The 19,702-nt window shown below is 43.8% G+C and overlaps 1 protein-coding gene across 1 annotated transcript in view; it reads right to left on the bottom strand.

The window, feature by feature from the left end:
- lancl2 (LanC lantibiotic synthetase component C-like 2 (bacterial)) overlaps positions 1 to 19,702 on the bottom strand; it is a 68,819-nt gene that overhangs the window by 35,787 nt on the left and 13,330 nt on the right. The window contains exons 3-7 of the mRNA XM_038797794.1: positions 12,937 to 13,144; positions 8,694 to 8,841; positions 6,544 to 6,690; positions 2,763 to 2,945; positions 33 to 209 (exon numbers count right to left, since the gene is read on the bottom strand). Coding sequence (XP_038653722.1) covers positions 33 to 209; positions 2,763 to 2,945; positions 6,544 to 6,690; positions 8,694 to 8,841; positions 12,937 to 13,144 — 863 coding nt within the window. The remainder of the gene's footprint in view (positions 1 to 32; positions 210 to 2,762; positions 2,946 to 6,543; positions 6,691 to 8,693; positions 8,842 to 12,936; positions 13,145 to 19,702) is intronic.

Genomic DNA, 19,702 nt, shown 5'->3' with positions numbered 1-19,702 from the left:
TTATTAAGGATAATATGAATTTCTCATCTTACCTTACAGGCTCTGTAGAGATACTTTTTGTCCCCAGTTAACTTGTATAGAGAGAGGAAAGAATACCCATTTCCTGAAGTTCCATGGCAGATTCCATAACCCTTCCGCAGCAGCCCTCGCTGCCAGATAACATCACTACACTCCACTGCATCCTTCAAGTACTTTTCTTCCTTAAAATTCTGTTTACAAAAAGAAGTGAAACAGTTTAAACTTTTAAAAAAAAATCTCTCTCATCGACAAATGTTGTAGATGGCAGCATGACCTTTGAAGCCTTCAAAAGTCCTTCCAAAAACAGGAGTCAACTTTTACACCAAGTACACAATGTTAACCACTGGTATGGATAATCACCATTTTGCAATGTGGAAAAGAAAAATCAGGAATTAAATTAATGTGGCACAATACATTGCATTAATTAATTGTACAAATATACCATAAACCAGAATCAAAGCACTTTAAGAGTCAATTTCATGGTCTTTGGCATTCGATACAAAGAGTTCATCGAATTTACTCTGAATCACTTTGGCTATTACATCATCATAATAATAATCGCTTATTGTCACAAGAAGGTTATACCGTCATCATGAGGCTCCCACTGTGGATCGATCAGATTTAATGCTTTCACTTTCAATCATTCCTCCAAAACAAATTATCTTCCTCTGCATACACTGAATTGGATATTCTGTATTTTTGAATGATCCAATTACACTTTCTGGCACTAATGGCATCCCATGATTTGATAACAAAACCACAAACATGAAGGAGACCAACATGCATATTTCCAGTCTTTTGTGAAGGATTTTTCTCCAACAACCATTCCATTTGGCATGATATGAATCTTGAATGGCTTGTTGACGCTTCATCCACAGTTTGAACCATGGACGTTAGACCTCCTGGTGTAACAGCAACATGGATGTTATTTCTTTGCATGCATCTCTTGATCTCATCGGTTGAATGGAATCTGAACATGTTCCACAATCATAAGTTGCACTGGTTTTTTACGTAGGCCGCTAGGCCATATTATCGATCCATAACTGCGGCCATCCAAATGTTGTTATGCACTGTTGTTATGCACATGCCCAAAAACCCCTGCAGGGAACTTGGTGTTTTAGCATGTCTCCAAGTTTGAAAATTAGCAAAGGCTTTACTTTTGTTCAGTTGGCCATGGAGGCTTTTACCACTATGCATCGCGTCTTCGGATGTCCTGCTATTGTCACTGGAACTGTTTTTAAACCTTTCCACTGTACATTTTTGCTGCTAGGCATATCTGAATTCATGGGCTCCTCCTTGTCCATGTTGCCAATGAAGCATTATAGGTACTTGTGTTTTTTGCCACTGTCTGATGAACCATTGGAAATTGGTAACTTTGGCATTGCAGTTCCTTGGTGGGTCTCTGAACAATTTTCGTCTTCTGTCACAACACTAGAACGTTTTGATCCATAAAGCGGCTACACCAGCTACCTTTGCTTGACTAGGGTTTGATCTAGTTCACTTGAGTCCATATTTACGCATTGCATTTCTGTTGATAATGTAATGATTCCGACAATTTTCATGATTCTGATACATGCTTTTCAAGATTAGTCTAGTGGTTGGTCCCTGACCCAATGGCAAATTTGGTCTTGGGCATCTTCATGGGAGGAATCCTTTTTCTTCCTTCTTGCATCACGTTTCAGTTATACTGAATTCCCTCACTCCAGCACATTTGAGAACTTTGCAAAGCTTGAAAGCAGCTTCGTACTTTAGGTTTCTGTTGGAAGGACCCATTTCTGTTTTCACTCGTCATGCAATGCATGCCCTCAGGATATTTTCAATAACACTTTGCTTTTGAAGGCTTGCACTTTATATTAACCCGAATTTTCACATCTTGTACTGCATTTAGAATGATGCTAGACACCATATTCATCAGAATATTACTGTTCCCGAGACTGCAGAAAATCTGTGGGTGAAGGCACCAGACATCAGTTACAAATAAATGCTCACCACGAATCAATTCTCTACCTTCTGCATTGTACAACACTGGCTGAAGAAATGTGTAATACTGGGAGCTAAAGAAAGTGCATACTCCAATACAGAACACCTACAAAAACAGCATAATTGTGTGTGGTCAGGATAGTTCAGCCATCTCCTTTAGAGGATGGATGGGGAACAATTTGAGTTACATCAAATTGCAAATAATATTGCGCTAATCTATGGGACTCTACATAGGCTAATCTATGTGGGCAGCACAGTAGCATAGTGGTTAGCACCATTGCTTCACAGCTCCAGGGTCCCAAGTTCGATTCCCGGCTTGGGTCACTGTCTGTGCAGAGTCTGCATGTTCTCCCCATGTCTGTGTGGGTTTCCTCCGGGTGCTCCGGTTTCCTCCCATAGTCCAAAGATGTTCGGGTTAGGTGGATTAGCTATGCTAAATTGCCCTTAGTGTCCAAAAAAGGTTAAGTGGGGGTTACTGGGATAGGGTGGATACGTGGGATTGAGTGGGGTGCTCTTTGTAAGGGCTGGTGCAGACTCGATGGGCCAAGTGGCCTCCTTCTGCACTGTAAATTCTATTATGACTCCCAAATAACATTCAATGAATGTTTAGCTTGCTCTAGAAAGCAAATGTAATCAGCTTCTTCTTATGTTAATGTATGTGAGCCATGAGGGAAAAAATATATAGTTATGGTGCAAAGGTGTCTTTGGGTAACAAATAAAAATTTTTAAAAAGTAAACTTTCCATTCAACTATCAAATACTAACCTTATATGACTGTATCAACATGTGTATAACACCAGGAGCACCATGGCACCAATGGACCAGTCTGTCAGTTTCATTGCTCAACGATGAAGGGTAATTTCCAGACCTGAACTTTTTATGTCGCACATAGTCTACACTGGGTTTTACGAGTTCCATCAAAGTCTCTTGATCCAGCTTTGAGCCTGGCTGAAACAGGAATATGTTTTTAAAAATCAAGTAAATGCCACTCAATTTTAGAGCACTAAAGAAATTAGATTAAACTAGCTACACATTCATAATACTACACATTCATAATACTAAGGAGCAAGTGTGCAGCATGCATCCAGAAAGCTTGTTTAAGAGGTGGTGGTGAGAAAATGAAATTCAGCAAGATAGAGGGCTTTAGGGAAATGCAGGGCAGTGGAATCAGCTTTGGAATGCCCTAGCAAAGAGTCAGCACAAGCATGATGAGATGGATTTCAAGTTAATATGTGAAGCCAAGTGTAATGCCCAATGCTTTCAATAGAGATGACAATTAACTTTGTTTAGATAATAAAGACAAATTCCAAAAATTCAAATGCTGTGGAAACAGTAAACAGATCAGTCCACATCTATGGAGATTATAGATGGGTTAATATTTCAGGTGCAGAATACTGCTCTTGCCACAAGTGCTGGTCAATCTGATTTTGCAACATTTTCTAATTTAACTACAGAAATAAGTCCTCAATGTGTAAATTTGAAAAGAGAAAAGCATGACAAAATAAAATAAATTAACCATCGAGTTTCGTTATAGGCCTGACACCAAAATATTAAGCTACATGTCACTTTAACAGTTATTGATGGACCGGCTGAATATTTCCGACATTTGGAATTTTGAAATTTCTACAGTGTAAACAAAGAATAAGTCATAACTACTGAGTCTTAGTAGACTTGTAATATTTACTTCTTAGGTGAATCAATTCTTTGTTCCTCTATATTCAATTATGCTTAAAGGATTAAAATAAATGACACCATATTGACTGAATAGGTTATGTTGTTTTGATTGAAGTTAAGTGCCTCAATGATTAGAAGGTAGATTGACCCGAATTTTATGGCCAGTGGCAAACAAATGGCACTGTTTGTTACACTTGCCCACAGAAAGTCTGTGGGTTTTTGCAAAGTGGTATTCAATTATAGAAAATCAAAATAGCTTGTCACCCTCTACAGGTGATCTGGGACCTGTGAGAGAAGGGCAACCAACAATGTGTTTTCTTTACCAATCAGATTGAAGAATCCTACTGAGGCAAACAGGGGACAAACCAGGAAGTGCAAGTTAGAATATTTGACTAAAAGTAAAATCATGCATAGAAAGTGAAAAAAAGGAGGAAAGAAAATTGGGACTGACAGAAAGGAAATGAAAGACACAACTGTAAATTTCCAATCGTACTTAAAATTTCATTATCTGAGACGCCACACTTTCAAGAATAAGTTTTCAATACTAGAGAGACTGTTTGGCAGTAATTAAGACTTGTAACAGCGTTAAAAAAAAAAATCACTTACACTAGATTGGATTGGATAAAACCCAAACTTTTCTGGAAGTTTAGTGCATACTTGGTGGGGAGGTAAATACCATAACTTCACACCCTTTGAATACTGACCCTCAGCAAGCTACTGTCTGTTAAAGAGTGAATTAAATATTAAATGGATGCATTGGTGGTCATGTTCCAGGATTCTATAGACTCTGGAACTGTCCCTGCAGATTGGAGGGTAGCTCACGTCACTCGGATATTCAAAAAGGAAGGTAGAGAGAAAGCAAGGAATTGTAGACCAGTAAGCCAAACAAACATTGGTAGAGGGGAAAATGCTTGAATCCATTTTCAAGAACATTTAGAAAGCAGCTTCAGGATCAGTCAGAATCAGCATGGATTTACGAAGGGAAAATCATGCTTGACAGATCTGTTGGAATTCTTTGCAGAGGTCACCAGTACAGTCAACAAGGGGGAGCCAGTCGATATGGTATATTTGGACTTTCAGAAGGTGTTTGACAAAGTCCCGTATACGAGATTATTGTGCAAAATTAAAGCGCATGGGATTGGGGAAATGTATTGAGGTGGATAGAAAACTGTTTGGCAGAGAGGAAACAAAGAGTAGGGATTCATGGGTCATTTTCAAATGGGCGGGCAGTAACCAGTGGGGTACCACAGGGAACAGTGCTGGGACCACAGCTATTCACAATATATAGTAATGATTTGGATGAGGAAACAAAATATGACATTGCAAAGTTTGCAGATGATACCAAATTAGGTGGGAGGGTGAGTTGTGACGAGGATGCAGGGATCCTACAGCAAGATCTGGACAGATTGGGGAAGTGGGCAAACTAATGGCAGATGCAGTATAATTTAGATAAGTGTGAGGTTATTCATTTTGGAAGCAAAAACAGGAAGTCAGATTACTACCTGAATGGTTGTAAATTGAGAGAGGGGAGTGTGCAGTGGGACCTGGGTGTCCTTGTGCACCATTCGCTGAAGGTAAGCATGCAGGTGCGGCAGGCAGTAAAGAAGTCTAAATGGTACGTTGGCCTTCATTGCAAGAGGTTTCAAGTATAGAAGCAGGGATGTGTTGCTGCAATTGTACAGGGCCTTGGTGAGGCCACACCTGGAGTATCGTGTGCAGATTTGGTCTCCTTCTCTGAGGAAGGATGTTCTTGCTCTCGAGGGAATGCAGCGAACGTTTACCAGACTGATTCCAGGGATGGCGGGACTGTCATATGAGGAGAGATTGACTAGGTTGGGATTGTTCTCCCTAGAGTTCAGAAGAATAATGAGGGCGGATCTCATAGAGACTTATAAAATTCTAACAGGAGTAGACGGGGTAGATGCAGGGAAGATGTTACCAATGATGGGTGTGTCCAGAACCAGGGTTCACAGCCTGAGGATTCAGGGTAAACCATTTCGGACAGAGATAAGGAGACATTTCTTCACACAAAGAGTGGTGAGGCTGTGGAATTCATTACCACAGGACGTATTTGATGCTGAAACTTTTGTATATATTCAAGAGGTGGTTGGATACAGCACTTGGGGAGAATGGGATCAAAGGCTATGGGGAGAAAGCAGAATTAGGCTATCGAGTTGGATGATCAGCTATGATCGTGATGAATGGCGGAGCAGGCTTGAAAGACCCAAAAGGCCTCTCCTGCTACTATCTTTTATGTATCTATGTATATCTATGAAGCTTGTGGGGAAGCAGGACAATTCAGATAGCAACTCCCAGACTTCCATGTTTACTGTAATAATAAATAATAAATAAATAAATAAATAATAAATAAATAATAATCTTTATTGGTGTCACAAGTAGACTTCCTAGTCGCTACACTATGGCGCCTGTTCGGGTACACGGAGGGAGAATTCAGAATGTCCAATTCACCTTTCGGGACTTGTGGGAGGAAACCAAAGAACTTGGACAAAACCACACAGACACGGGGAGAACGTGCAGACTCCGCACAGACAGCGACCCAAGCTGGGAATCGATTGCCCATCATTATTTGTACTACCAAATCCAAACCAATATATTTGCTGCATCATGAAGATAGGGCTGCTTTGACTTTCCATGCATTCAGGCAGCTGGCCACAATGTTATGTACTTTTTTCAATTTCTCTTAACAATACATCATTTGCACTCTCAATCAATTATTATTGTGCACTTGTCCATTGGATTATTGAATTCTATGAAGATAAATAAGGCATAAATGCTACAAGGTATTAGTGTTCATCCACTTAGGTTTTTGGGGGTAAATGAAATCAATCCAAAATTTACACTGGAAACCAACCTGCATTAGCATATAGTAGATTCCTGCTAAACCATGGGCGGCTCCAACATATTGTTTTTTGTGCCATTGGTAGAGAAGAGGACAGCGTTCAGCTTTGCGTTCTTCCTTGGAAAGATTTTTGCCAGATTGGATTATGGCATTAACCACCTGATGCCAAAAGTAGGTTTTTGGGGGGGGGGGAAAAAGAGAGAAAAGAAGGGGAATGGAAGGTGGAAAATAGAAAAAAAAACGTGTGGTAAAAAAAGTCTAAACCAGTGCAAAAATGAGTGTCGGACACTATTGTCATAATAAATCATTTTGTAATGCACCACATCAACTAAAACATTCATTTGAATTTAAAAAATAAAAAATATAAGCATCAGATGCTTCAGTCATCTATTCCTATAAACCAATGGTTGACAAAAGCCTAGGAAACTGTAATTATATCAATCACAATGTTTATTACATACAAGAAATCACTTAATGTACATCAATGACTTAGATTCAGAAACTCATGGCATTTATAAACAATTTTCAGATAGCTTCAAACCAGAGGAGCAGTAAGAAAAGAAGATGTAGACAGATGGAGTATATTTAAATTTTGAGACATAATCCATGAAGTGAGATAGAGACTTTGTAAACTTGATATTAAACATGTAGAAACAATGCAGGGTAGCAATTAATAACTTCAATATAACCTTGGAGTTACATAGACAAAACAGGCTACAATGCTCTGATAAGGTCACATCTTGGGAGTACTGTATTCAATACCAGCTGCGATTCAGAAATGGATATTTAAGTGCACAAAGACGTCATAATACGCCTGGGGCAGCACGGTAGCATGGTGGTTAGCATAAATGCTTCACAGCTCCAGGGTCCCAGGTTCGGTTCCCGGCTGGGTCACTGTCTGTGCGGAGTCTGCACGTCCTCCCAGTGTGTGTGTGGGTTTCCTCCGGGTGCTCCGGTTTCCTCCCACAGTCCAAAGATGTGCGGGTTAGGTGGATTGGCCATGCTAAATTGCCCGTAGTGTCCTAATAAGTAAGGTTAAAGGGGGTGTTGTTGGGTTACGGGTATAGGGTGGATACGTGGGTTTGAGTGGGGTGATCATTGCTTGGCACAACATCGAGGGCCGAAGGGCCTGTTCTGTGTTGTACTGTTCTATGTTCTAATAACAGATCAAAGGATCAATTTATGAAGAAAGGCTGAAGAGTCTAGAAAGGAGGAGATGCTTGAAAGTAATCTTAATAAATTTTATGCTAGTTAAGAAAGTGGAAAAGGATAATTTGGAAAACAGAAACCACAAGACAATTATTATGAGCAAATGGTCTTTCTCGTGCACAAGTATCTTACAATAAATTAAGGACTGAAAAGCATGCAAGGTTAAAATCATCGTCCTCATCAATGAATTATTTGCAGAGCACAGGAGAGAATCAGTTCATAGTTAGGATCTTTTTTCACAAAAAGGTGACTTTCTAGCAGCTTTCTCAACACATTAATATCAAGTGACAATGTTGTACTAACATTGCAGCATTGTCCCAGAAGTCCAGTATCAAACACAGCTTTAATATAAACATGATGGCACTACTGTGCCCAACTACAAATGGGGGTGACATGCCTTCATTCTGGTCTGTCCGCAAGGAAGCAGAGCCGTCGGGCGACTACAACAATTTTCTTCCATTAAAATGTATTTTAACAGGAAAATAATTTACTGCAACATCTTTATAAGATTCCCAGGGAGTGGATTAGCTTTGTAGGTACTGTTACAAAAGAAAACACAACAGCCAACATTGCATTATCAAGAGCTCACAAAGAGCAATTCAAGCAGTCAATGTAGTCTTGGAGGAATGCATTGAGGAAACATGTTGGCCAGAACCCTGGAGGAACTCTGCTTCTCTTCAAATAGTGCGGCAAGATCTTTAGCATACAACTTAACAAGCAAACAAGATCACATCTCACCTAAAATATATGCCTTTCCAACAATGCAGCACTACATTAGTATATCACTTAAATGACAGCTTAAGTTTATGCTCAAGTGCCTAAGTGACGCTTGAACCTGAACATTATGAACTGAGAAAAACTGAAACGTGTAAGAAATGTAAACATGTGCAAAAATAAAGTTGCAGTTGATGAATTTAAAAATGAAACCCATAAAACAAAAGTAGTTTTCTTACCTCCTGTATAACAGAAAAAGGAACAGTATCTTGCCCAATCTCTGTATTCACATATAGTAAAGCATATAGATATCCAGCTCGGCCATATAGTAGCTCATCTGGGATATCAGAATCCAAACAAACAACAGTTCTCTGCAGTTGTAGCAATCTAATAGGTGCAAGGAAAATAATGATCAAGAAAGAGTAATCACATGCATTTGAAGTGCCTGAAGGGTTACGATAAAATAAAATCAGCCTCGACAGAAAAATACTCTACACCAGTGGTAATTTTACATAAGTTAGAGTACCCAGACTCTCAGCAGAATTCCTAAATCAGAACGTCTTTGACTATTGAGGGATTTCAACGCAAGAATGGGCATGGGCCATGAGGTCAAATGGTCCACTCTCGTTAATTACGAGAGATCGGAGCGTGAAGACTCTGAATGCTCCAAGAGCTCCTTGAAGTAAAGGTTAATAGACCATCAGGCTGTGCGCCAATGACTGCTGGTTACAACTTTCCCAGAATATCCAGATTTTCTTCAACATAGGAAATGCTAGAGACGTGAATGAAGGGACCAAAAAGACAACAGACCCATCAACAAAGAAAACGGCTCCATCGAAAACAAAGGCAGGGGAGACCATCAGCAACTGCAATAAAAATTTGGATAAATGGGTGAAACACTACCTTGGGTTGTGCTCCAGGGAGAACACAGTGACCAAAGAAAATTGACACCAGAAATCACGCCCGTCATGGCAGAGCTGGATATCTCGCCATGATGGAGGAGCTCAGTAAAGCTCTCGCTTGCCATGAGCAAAATTTTGGATACTAATGTTATATCACCTGAACTCATCAGCATGGGGAACTAGCATTCCTACACAAACTTCTTAATCTTTACTGGAGGGAGGGGGCAGTGCCCCAGGATATATTTGATGCAATGATTGCGACCTCGTACAAGAACAAAGGCAACAACAATGACTGAACCAACTATTGAGACATCACCCTGCTGAACATCACTGGTATTTTCCCATGATGTTACCCTCATCAAGCTGAACACATCTACCTAAAATCCCAGTGTGTTTCAGAAATGGAAGATCTACAACATGAATGATTTTCTTAGTCCATCCAGCAACTAAGAGAAATGCCGTGAACAAAGGAAACACTATATAATGCCTTCATCAATCACTTCAAGGCGTTTGGCCATGAGCAGAGACGGTCTATTTAAGCTGCTGGAGGAAATTGGCTACTTGCCAAAGATGCTCAATGTGATCTCCTACGACGACATGATGGGTAAGACAGTTATGGCAGGGCAGCATCAGAACCCTTTGAGATCCACAGTGGAGTCAAACAGGGTTGTGTTCTGGTACTGACTCTCTTAAGCATTTTCCTCTCCTTGCTGCTGTTATAAGCCTTCAGGTCATCTACAGAGGGTGTCGACATACAGAACTAATGGAAAGCTATTCATCCTAGTTACTCGAGATCCAAGACAAAGGATCCAAGACAAAAGACCAGGTCCTCAGCAGAGAATTACTCTATGATGATGACGCCACAGACACATGTTCAGTGACAAATGGACAGACACTCGCACACCTGTGAAGAGTTTGGTTTGACCATCATCAGGAAGACAAATTTCATGGTCAAGGCTGTTGCATAGTCAAGGCTTTTGCAATGCTGTCATCCATCTGGAGGTTGTTGATCGCTTCATATATTTAAGCTTCACAATCACCAGTAATCTGTCACCTGATGCCGAAATCAACAGTACATTGTAAAACTTCAGCTGTTATGTCCAAGCACAGAGAGAGAGAGAGAGAGTGTGGAACAGCAAACTGACACTACCTAGCCTGCTTCCTCAGTGTACTCTTCAACAGTGGTGAGACTTGGACAACATATGCTAGTTAAGAGTTTGTTAGTTCAGTAATCATCTATCTGGCAAAGGAAGAAAGAAGCTGGAGCCAGTCTGTCTTCAACATAACTTTAAATCACAGAATTCCGTATAACAGAAGTTAGACTCCTTTTTCCTTCCACACAGTTTCCTCCCACAGAGATGAAAACTGGTTCTTGTGCGTGTTCTAACTTTCCCCCAAGTAATATCAGCTGCTCTTCTCATGCACTCAATTGTCACAGCATTTGTAACATTAACGGTTTCCACCTTGCTGTCTCAGATGTATCCTCAGCATCTGCATACATCATTACTAAGCCAACATTTGTGCTAGTTTGGCCACATTCAATTGATGGATGATGGCTGTATACCCAAAGGCCTTCTATATGGTGACATGCTCCCAACGTCCTGAGCATCTATACCTCTTCTCAGAGGTATGCAAGTGAGATACGAGATGGTTGACACTAACAATTAGGAGACAGTCGTGACGGTTGTAACTTTTTAAAAATTTGTTCAACAGAGGGCATCGCTGGCTGGTTTGGGGGTGATAGAGAAGAGTTACAAGGAGGTAGCCACATCCAAGGTTCAGGACAAGAGTAGCTGGGTTACTGTCAGGGGAAGGAAAGGGAACGGGCAGACAGTGCAGGGATCCCCCTTGGCCCTTCCCCTTCAAAACAAGTATACCATTTTGGGTGCTGTTGGGGACGGGAGGGACCTACCGGGGGAAGGCCATAGCGGCCAGGTCTCTGGCACTGAGCCTGGCTCTGTGGCTCAGAAGGGGGGAGAATAGAAAAGCGATAGTGATAGGAGACTCAATGGTTAAGGGAACGGATAGGAGATTCTGTGGTTGCGAACGAGACTCCCGGAAGTTATGTTGCCTCCTGGGTGCCAGAATTAGGGATGGCTCGGATCAGGTCTACAGGATTCTTAAGGGGGAGGGGAAGCAACCAGAAGTCGTGGTGCACATAGGCACCAACGACATAGCTAAGAAAAGGGATGAGGGTCTAAAAAGTGATTTTAGGGATTTAGGTTGGAATCTAAAGAGCAGCATGAGCAGAATTGTAATCTCAGGATTGCTAACAGTGCCACGTGCAAGTGAGGCAAGGAACAGAGAGCGAGTGCACCTGAACACGTGGCTACTGCAGGATGGAAGGCTTCAGATATGTAGATCATTGGGATATCTTCTGGGGAAGGTGGGACCTGTACATGAAGGACGGGTTGCACCTAAACTGGAGGGTCACCAATATCCTGGGCGGGAGGGTTTAAACTAGTTTGGCAGGGGGGTGGGAACTAGAGGATCGGGCAGCCTTTGAACAGGCAGAAATAGTATGCAGCAGGAGGATCCTGTGAGGAAGGATAGACAGTTGATAGGGTAAAGTTGCACTCAGTGGGATGGGTTAAAATGTGTCTGTTTCAATGCAATGGAGTGTCAGGAATAAGGGAGATGAACTTAGAGCCATGGATCAGTACTTGGAACTACGATACTGTGGCCATTACAGAGACATGGATTTCACAGGGACAGGAATGGTTGTTAGATGTTCCAGGGTTTAGATGTTTTAAGACGAATATGGAGGGAGGTAAAAGAGGAGGGAGAGTGGCACTGTTAATTAGGGAGTGCATCACATTAGTGAAGCAGGTGGGATTTTTTACAACAATAATGGCTCCATGATCATCATTAGACTTTTAATTCCAGATTTTTATTGAGTTCAAATCTCAACAATTCCGTGATGGGATTTGAACCCTGGTCCCTAGAACATTACCCAGGATATCTGGATTGGTAGACCAACGACAAGACCACTAGACCATTGCCTCCCTTCCAGAGGCTGACTGTTTGGAACGGAATTGGAAGAAATGAAGAGCTCAGCTGGCCAGAAGAGGTCCTAGAGAAAACAAAGGTCAGCAAATTGTGCATCTGTTTTCCTCTGCAGAAAATGTGGCAGACTGCCAGGACAGAATGGCTCTCTTGAGACACACCAGGCAATGTTTAACACAGAGTTGAGCACCACAACCCAAGCCATCATATCACAAGATGGAAGGCTGCCACCACCAATGTGGATTTAAAACTTCAATCAGGATTAGTTAAAAAGTACAACGTGTCATTTAAAAGAAAAGTTCAAACTACTGTTCAGCCAAGTTTAAAGTATCTTTAACAAAATAGAATATTCATGTTTACATCCTCCGTGATAAATATTGTTACTCAATAGCGCTAAACTATCTAGTGTGGCATTGTCTATAAATGCATTTTAAAGCGCAACTGAAAATTACATTGAAGAATGAGTTACATTAACCTACTGAAATGGCAAACTTTTTAAAATATCAGATAACTGGACTATTTTCGAAATAAGTTAAATGGTAAACTTGCCAAAGATTAGCATCTATATCCTTACTTTGTGACACATTCCTGTGATTCAATTTCATTCTTCAACTTGTGGTGTACAACAGCACCAACGGCTAAGGGTCCTGCATCACCACACAGAAATGTGACTCTTCGACCATTCAGATTACGTAGAGTCCTCTTCACATAATACAAAGATCGCTGGATATGTGCTGTCTCCTGTGTTACACGGAAACACTGCAGATAAAGAAGGGCAATCCCTAGACAAAAAAAAGTATGTTACCTTTTGTGGTCAAAGAACAAACAACAAAGAAAATTACAGCACAGGAACAGACCCTTCGGCCCTCCCAGCCTGCGCCGATCCAGATCCTTTATCTAAACCTGTTGCCTATTTTCCAAGGTCTACTTCTCTCTGTTCCCCACCAGTTCATATATCTGTCCAGATGCATCTTAAATGATGCTATTGTACCCGCCTCTACCACCTCCGCTGGCAAAGCATTCCAGGCACCCACCACCCTCTGCGTAAAAAAACTTTCCACGCACATCTCCCTTAAACTTTTCCCCTCTCACCTTGAAATCGTGACCCCTTGTAATTGACACCCCCACTCCTGGTCAATTCAATATCTCCAATTTAAAACACCAGGTTAAAGTCCAACATGTTTGTTTCAAACACTAGCTTTCGGAGCAGTGCTCCTTCCTCAAGTGAATTCACCCAAGGAAGGAGCAGTACTCCGAAAGCTAGTGTTTCAAACAAACACGTTGGACTTTAACCTGGTGTTGCAAGACTTCTTATTGTGCTCACCCCAGTCCAACGCCGGCATCTCCACATCCAATTTAAAAATAACACTGATTTCCCAACCTATCAAATACTATGTGGAGATGCCAGTGCTGAACATGATGAAGCAGCACTCTGAAAGCTTGTGATTTCAAATAAACTAACTGGTGTTGTGAGACTTCTTACTGTATCAAATACAAAACCATGTAAAATGTCTCAAATAGACACATCAATCTATTGAGTCTCTTTCAAAATTAGCAACAGACTTTTTAATCTCCAGGTCTGGAGCAAATATAGAGGAAACCTAATAATTTCATTTTTACACCCAGACAAAAGCTTATTTTTAATGAATGCAAGTAGGCCTATTGCTCTCTTCTAGGATTTTCTGTTTTATTTCCATGCATCATATTAACATTTAACATCTAGAATATCTAGCTAAATAGGCTCATTTGCCTTTGCTGCAACTGATAAATGTTCAGGAGGAGGAGGAGGAGGAGAGGGAAATGAACCAAGGTACTTTCAAATCAAAAACTTCCAAAAAAGCGAAACAAGGACATATTTGCGATCATCACAACAATCACTGCTAGAGGACCCACTTGATGTGGACATCCAAGGGAAGAGGAACTGTGGTGACTTGTATGGGTGACTACCAACTGGATGAGACGAGAGAGAAGTGAGAGGAGGACTTGGGGCTTGAAATAGGGTGGGGATTCTGGGGTGAAGCACTGCACAGGGTCAACTCCATCTCCACATGTGCAAGGCTAAGCCTAATGCAGCTAAAATTGATACACAGAGCCCACTTACCAGAATCCGAATGAGCAGGTTTTCCTGGAGGTGGAGGACAATGCGAACAGTGCCAAGGAGGCTTGGACAGCCACGCCCACATGTTCTGGTCTTGCCCCAGACTTGCTGGGTTTTGGGCAGCCTACTTTGAGGCAATGTCTAAGGTGGTGGGGATGAGGATGGAGCCATGCCAGAGAGTGGCAGTCTTTGTAGTCTCTGAACAGCCAGATCCATTCATGGGGAGAAGGGCCGATGCCCGTGCGTTTGCCCCCCCAATCGCTCGCCCGCTAATCCTGCTCGGCTGGTGGTCAGCAGCACCACCCAAAGTTGCAGACTGAAGTTGACCGGGGTGGCCGAGGACTGGGCAGTCACCTACGTGGAGGCCGCAGAGGTGAAAAACCACCAGGCACCACCCGCAGGACCTGTCAAACGTGAGTACTGATGCCTTGCTGCCTGACCCATCCCTCCCACTGATCACATGTCCATACTCCCAGAGGTCCTCCAGCCAATGGCACTGGCCCATCCCAGGCGCCACCCTCTCCTGACCCCAAGGAGAACGCAGAGGATACAACTGCTATAGTCGCGGCACCACTGTCATCCCCACCCTCTGCCAGCGCAGATACACACGTCTCGGTGGGACATTTTAGTGGTCAGACTTCTGAGGCACAATCAGGTGAGCAACACATTGTTGATGACGTACAGCTGGTGGAGGCAAGATCCCCCAGGCAAGACAGCAGTCAGAGGTCTGCTGGATCCCAGCGGGTCCCAGACTGATGCGGAGCCTCTGGAACAGGTTTACCCAGAGCCGAGGGATACGTTAGGGATGGTCGGGACATTCAGAAGGAGATGTCAGCGTCACTCCAGCAGATGTATAGCAGCTTGGAGGAGCCCCAGAGGCCAAGGACGCAGGAGATGGCGCCAGCAATGAATGGCACCGAGGCAGACACTGCTAGGGTGGCAACTGCAATGGAGAGTCAGGTGCACGGCTTTGGCATCATTAGTGAAGGTGTCCAAGGTATTGCGCAGTCAGTGACAGCCATGGTTGAGGGTCTCGGCAATATGTCGGCCTTGCTGGGTGTGATGTCACCCAGTACCAGGTCGACCTTGATGAGATTCTGCGGGACATCTCCCACTCTCGGATTGGAATGGCCGATGGGCAACGGAGCTTGTCCCAGTCGCAGATGGGACATTGCAGAGGCACTGCAGAGCGTGGCCCGGTCACTGACGGATGTGTCCCAGTCACTGAGGAGCACCGCCAAGGGCGTCGACACAATGGTCAGGGAGCCGCCAGAGTCAGATGTTGGAGGGACAGCCAGGGCTCGCACCAGTTGCCCCTCCATACCAAGGCAGCCCCCAGGGCTCCATGGGCACCGACTGGGAGGAGGGAGCGCGGAGTGTCAACCAAGGCCCGTCCCATGGGGCGATAACGGTGGCCACCAGCTCACCCGAGTTCCACCCCCCTGACAAGGCCACATCTCAGGTCAGCACACGGGACAGGGCAGATGTGCCATCGACAAATTGTGCCGGGGCCCCTCAGGCCCCAGAATCCCCAGAGGACGGCTGCCAGGGGCATCAAAGGCCTTGGAACAAGGTAAGCAGCTGATTGCCTCCACCTCAGATGTGCATCCTGGGAAGACCTAAACGCAGTGATCGAGCTCGGAGGACCAAACACATTGAGGATCACTGAGGGGGAAGGGGGGAAACAGGGTAGATAGGGGTTGCACCATCGGGAGAGTGGGGTCATATATTGAACATTAAACACCTTTGTACACAACCAGTAGGAAGAGTTCGCCATTTTCTTCTGCTATGCATCACCACGTGCAGGTGATGGGTGTGAGCAAGCACTCGGGAGACAGGCAGGAGTTAGACTATGGCATAGATTGAGGAGAACCAGCTCTCTGCGGGTTATCACCCCCCTGCCCTCGACAGTGACCTGCTGACAGTGCAGACACATTCCCAGCACCCTGGAGTGATGTGAAACATACACTGGGAGGGTGGGTGGCCAAGGATGAGAAGATGGACTAGGCCACGTCCTAGGTGAATTGGGCCAGTACGGAGCCTCCCTGGCCATCCGGGCTTGCTGGACCCTCAACGCTGCCGCCTGTTCTACAGCCTCTGGCTGGGCCTCAGGTTTCGCCCCAGCCTCGTCCTCCATCGCCTGCTGGTCCAGCGCCTCTTCCTCATCCCCATCCCCCTCGGATGTGGCCACATGTTCCTCGTCACCAATCTCCAGAACGTCATTCCGCTGCTGTGGGAGGTTTTGGAGGATACAGCAGACCACAACAAAGCCTGCGACCCTCCGGGCAGTGTACTGAAGGGCATCTCTGGAGGAGTCCGATGCACTCCTCAGTGATAGCCCGGGTGGCCGCATGGGTCTCGTTGTACCGGGTCTCCGCTTCAGTCGCCGGCCTCCGTACTGGCGTCACGAGCCAGGGCCTCAGCAGGTACCCCTCATCCTCCAAAGGCCAGCCGCCTATCCTAGGGTGCTCCTCGAAGAGGGCAGGGATGACCGACTGCCCCAAGATGGAGCGGTCATAGACGCTCCCCAGAATGCATGCACACACGTGCATTATCTTCATGTTGAGGGAGTGGAACTGCTTTCGGTTGATATAGGACACCCCCAGAAGGCCCAGTGAGCGCAAGGCAACATGCGCGGCATCTATGACCCCCCCTGGACCTGGGACACCCCAGCGATGGCAGAGAAGCCTGCTGCCTGGGCATCATGCTGGGCTTGGTCCACGTCAAACACAATGTAGTCTTCCACCTGTGCATACAGGGCATGTGTGACCTGCCAGATGCACCCGTGGGTTGTGGCCTGCGAGATGGCAGACAGGTCCCCAGTTGAGCCCTGGAATGATCCCGATTTGTATGTGTTCAGGGCTGCAGTGACCTTGACTGCACTGGGAGTGGGTGTCCTCCTCCTTTACGTGGTGCCATGTCCGTGAGGATATGGCACAGGTGCCGCACCATCTCCTTGTTGAGCTAGAGCCTCCTGCGGCACGTGCTGTCAGTCATTTGTTCAGCGGCACCTGTGCACCTGAGGCCATCGGTATGAAGGTACAGCATGCAATTAAAAAAGGCAAATGGAATGTTTGCGCTTATTGAAAAAGGACTGGAAAATAAAAGTAGAGAAGTGTTGTTGTAGTTATATAGAGTGTTGGTGACCCCACATCTGGAGTAGTGTATCCAGTTTTGGTCTCCTTATTTGAGGAAGGATGTGATGGCATTGGAGGTAGTTCAGAGATCACCAGATTGATTCTAGGGATGAAAGGGTTGACGTATGAGGAGAAATTAAACAGTTTGGGCTTATACTTGCTAGAGTTTAGAAGGATGAGAGAGGATCTGATCGATACTGAACAGGACTGATAAGTAAACATAGACCAAATGTTCCCCCTTGTAGGTAATCTAGAACGAGAGGTCACAGATATAGGTTGAGAGGCGGTAGATTTAGAACAGAGGAGGAACTACTTCTCACAGATAGTGGTGAATCTGTGGAACTCGCTGCCCCATAGTGCCATGGAACCAGAGTAATTAAATGGTTTAAAGGAGGAGGTAGATACATTTCGGATTTTAAAAATGGGCTTAAGGAATATGGGGAACAGATCGGGAGGTGGATTTGAGACCAGAAAGAGATCAACTATTATCTGATTGAATTTCGGAGCAGGCTTGAAGGCTGAATTGACTACTTCTGCTCCTAGTTCCCGTGTATACATTTGTAATATTTGGAAATTAAGAATTTAAAGAGATAACTAATATAGGAAGTGTAGTAAATTATGAATCAAGTAGAACATTGAAAAATGAAACAGTAGATTAATGTAAGTGTGATGTAATGCATTATGGATACAAAATGGAAAATAGGAAGAGAGTTTGAATAGGGAGGTGGTAAAGGAATCTGCTCGTTAGCAGCAAGCTCACAATTGCAAGAAATACAACAAGATGCATTTTTATAACGTTTTTAATATCCCCCAAGGCAGACAATGTCACATGATTTAAGAGATGACCCAAGGTTTAGCAATAATTCACCAAGGATGAAGGAATTTTTTTTTTTTAAATTCATTTATGGGTGTGGGCGTCACTGGTTAGGTAGGCCAGCATTTATTGCCCATCTCTAGCTCCCCTTCAGAAGATGGTGTTGAGTTGCCTTCTTGAACTGCTGCAGTCCTTGAGGACTAAACATGCTGAATCAAACTTCAGTGTTTGCCTTCATGTGAGCCTGTTGACTGCAGTGGTTGCTCAAGAGAGATGGTCCGTAATGTAGAAAGTTTTCAAGGCAGAGATTCTACAGGCCTATTACCGTAAAGAGGAAAGTTACAATTTCTTGGATGGCAGAGATTAAAATAAATCAGATTTACAGAAAAGGTTTGTGACAAAAGTCCAGACTGAGTGCAGAGAGAATTGAAAAAGGAAACAAGGAAGGCAAAGAGCTTATATGAGGAAAAGATAACTGGTAATATAAGGGGAATTTAAAAATCTTCTATGAATAGATAAAAAGTGGAAGCAGTTAAAATGATGATGGGGCCAATTGGGGATGTTATAACCCCAGTGGAGGTCACGGGATAGGAACCATCAGGTTTCACATGCCCTCCAGAGAAGACAAACTGGTAATGGGGCAGGGCTTCCCCTCAACAGCAGTACCCCCTCTAGTATAAAAACCCCGACCCAAGTGCAGGTTACGGAAGGAAACCCTCCGAGGAGTGGTGGTGCTGGTGGGTTTGACTGTAACTAGTAATAAACCTCTTTGTGCTTTTCTAAATTACCGTTTATGCACGACTGATTACTTTGGATCCAACAGTGGCGACAAGCATTATGCCAATGGTTAGCATGTGGGCTCCGTGATACACCATGCAAAGAAATCTACTTGCTGAGGCTCATTTAGATCTTCAAAGAGCTGTGAAAATTGCAATATCCAGGGAAAACGCCAAATAAGGAGTCCAGGAACTCCATGGGATGGCAGTGCTCAGTTAGGGGACTAAAACAGGCCCTGCACAAAGCCCATTATAGATTTGCACTCAAAATTAACAAGCACACCTGGTCCTGATGGGATGCAATTCAGTTCTTGAGGAAAGCTGGGAAGACACAGTTGGGGCCACAATGTTTCAATACCCCATGAATATGGGAGTGGTACCACAGCACTAAGATTGCAATTGTTACAACCCTTTTTAAAAAAAAATGGGAGACGAATGAAACTGGTAACTTCACGCCTGTCCGACTAACATTAATGGTTAGAAACTACCAGAGACAATTGTGAATGGCAAAATCG

Source organism: Scyliorhinus canicula, chromosome 5 (genome assembly GCF_902713615.1).
Source record: "Scyliorhinus canicula chromosome 5, sScyCan1.1, whole genome shotgun sequence".
NCBI lineage: Eukaryota > Metazoa > Chordata > Chondrichthyes > Carcharhiniformes > Scyliorhinidae > Scyliorhinus > Scyliorhinus canicula.
Note: the sequence above shows the minus strand (reverse complement) of the source record. Positions and strands in the feature narration are given on the sequence as shown.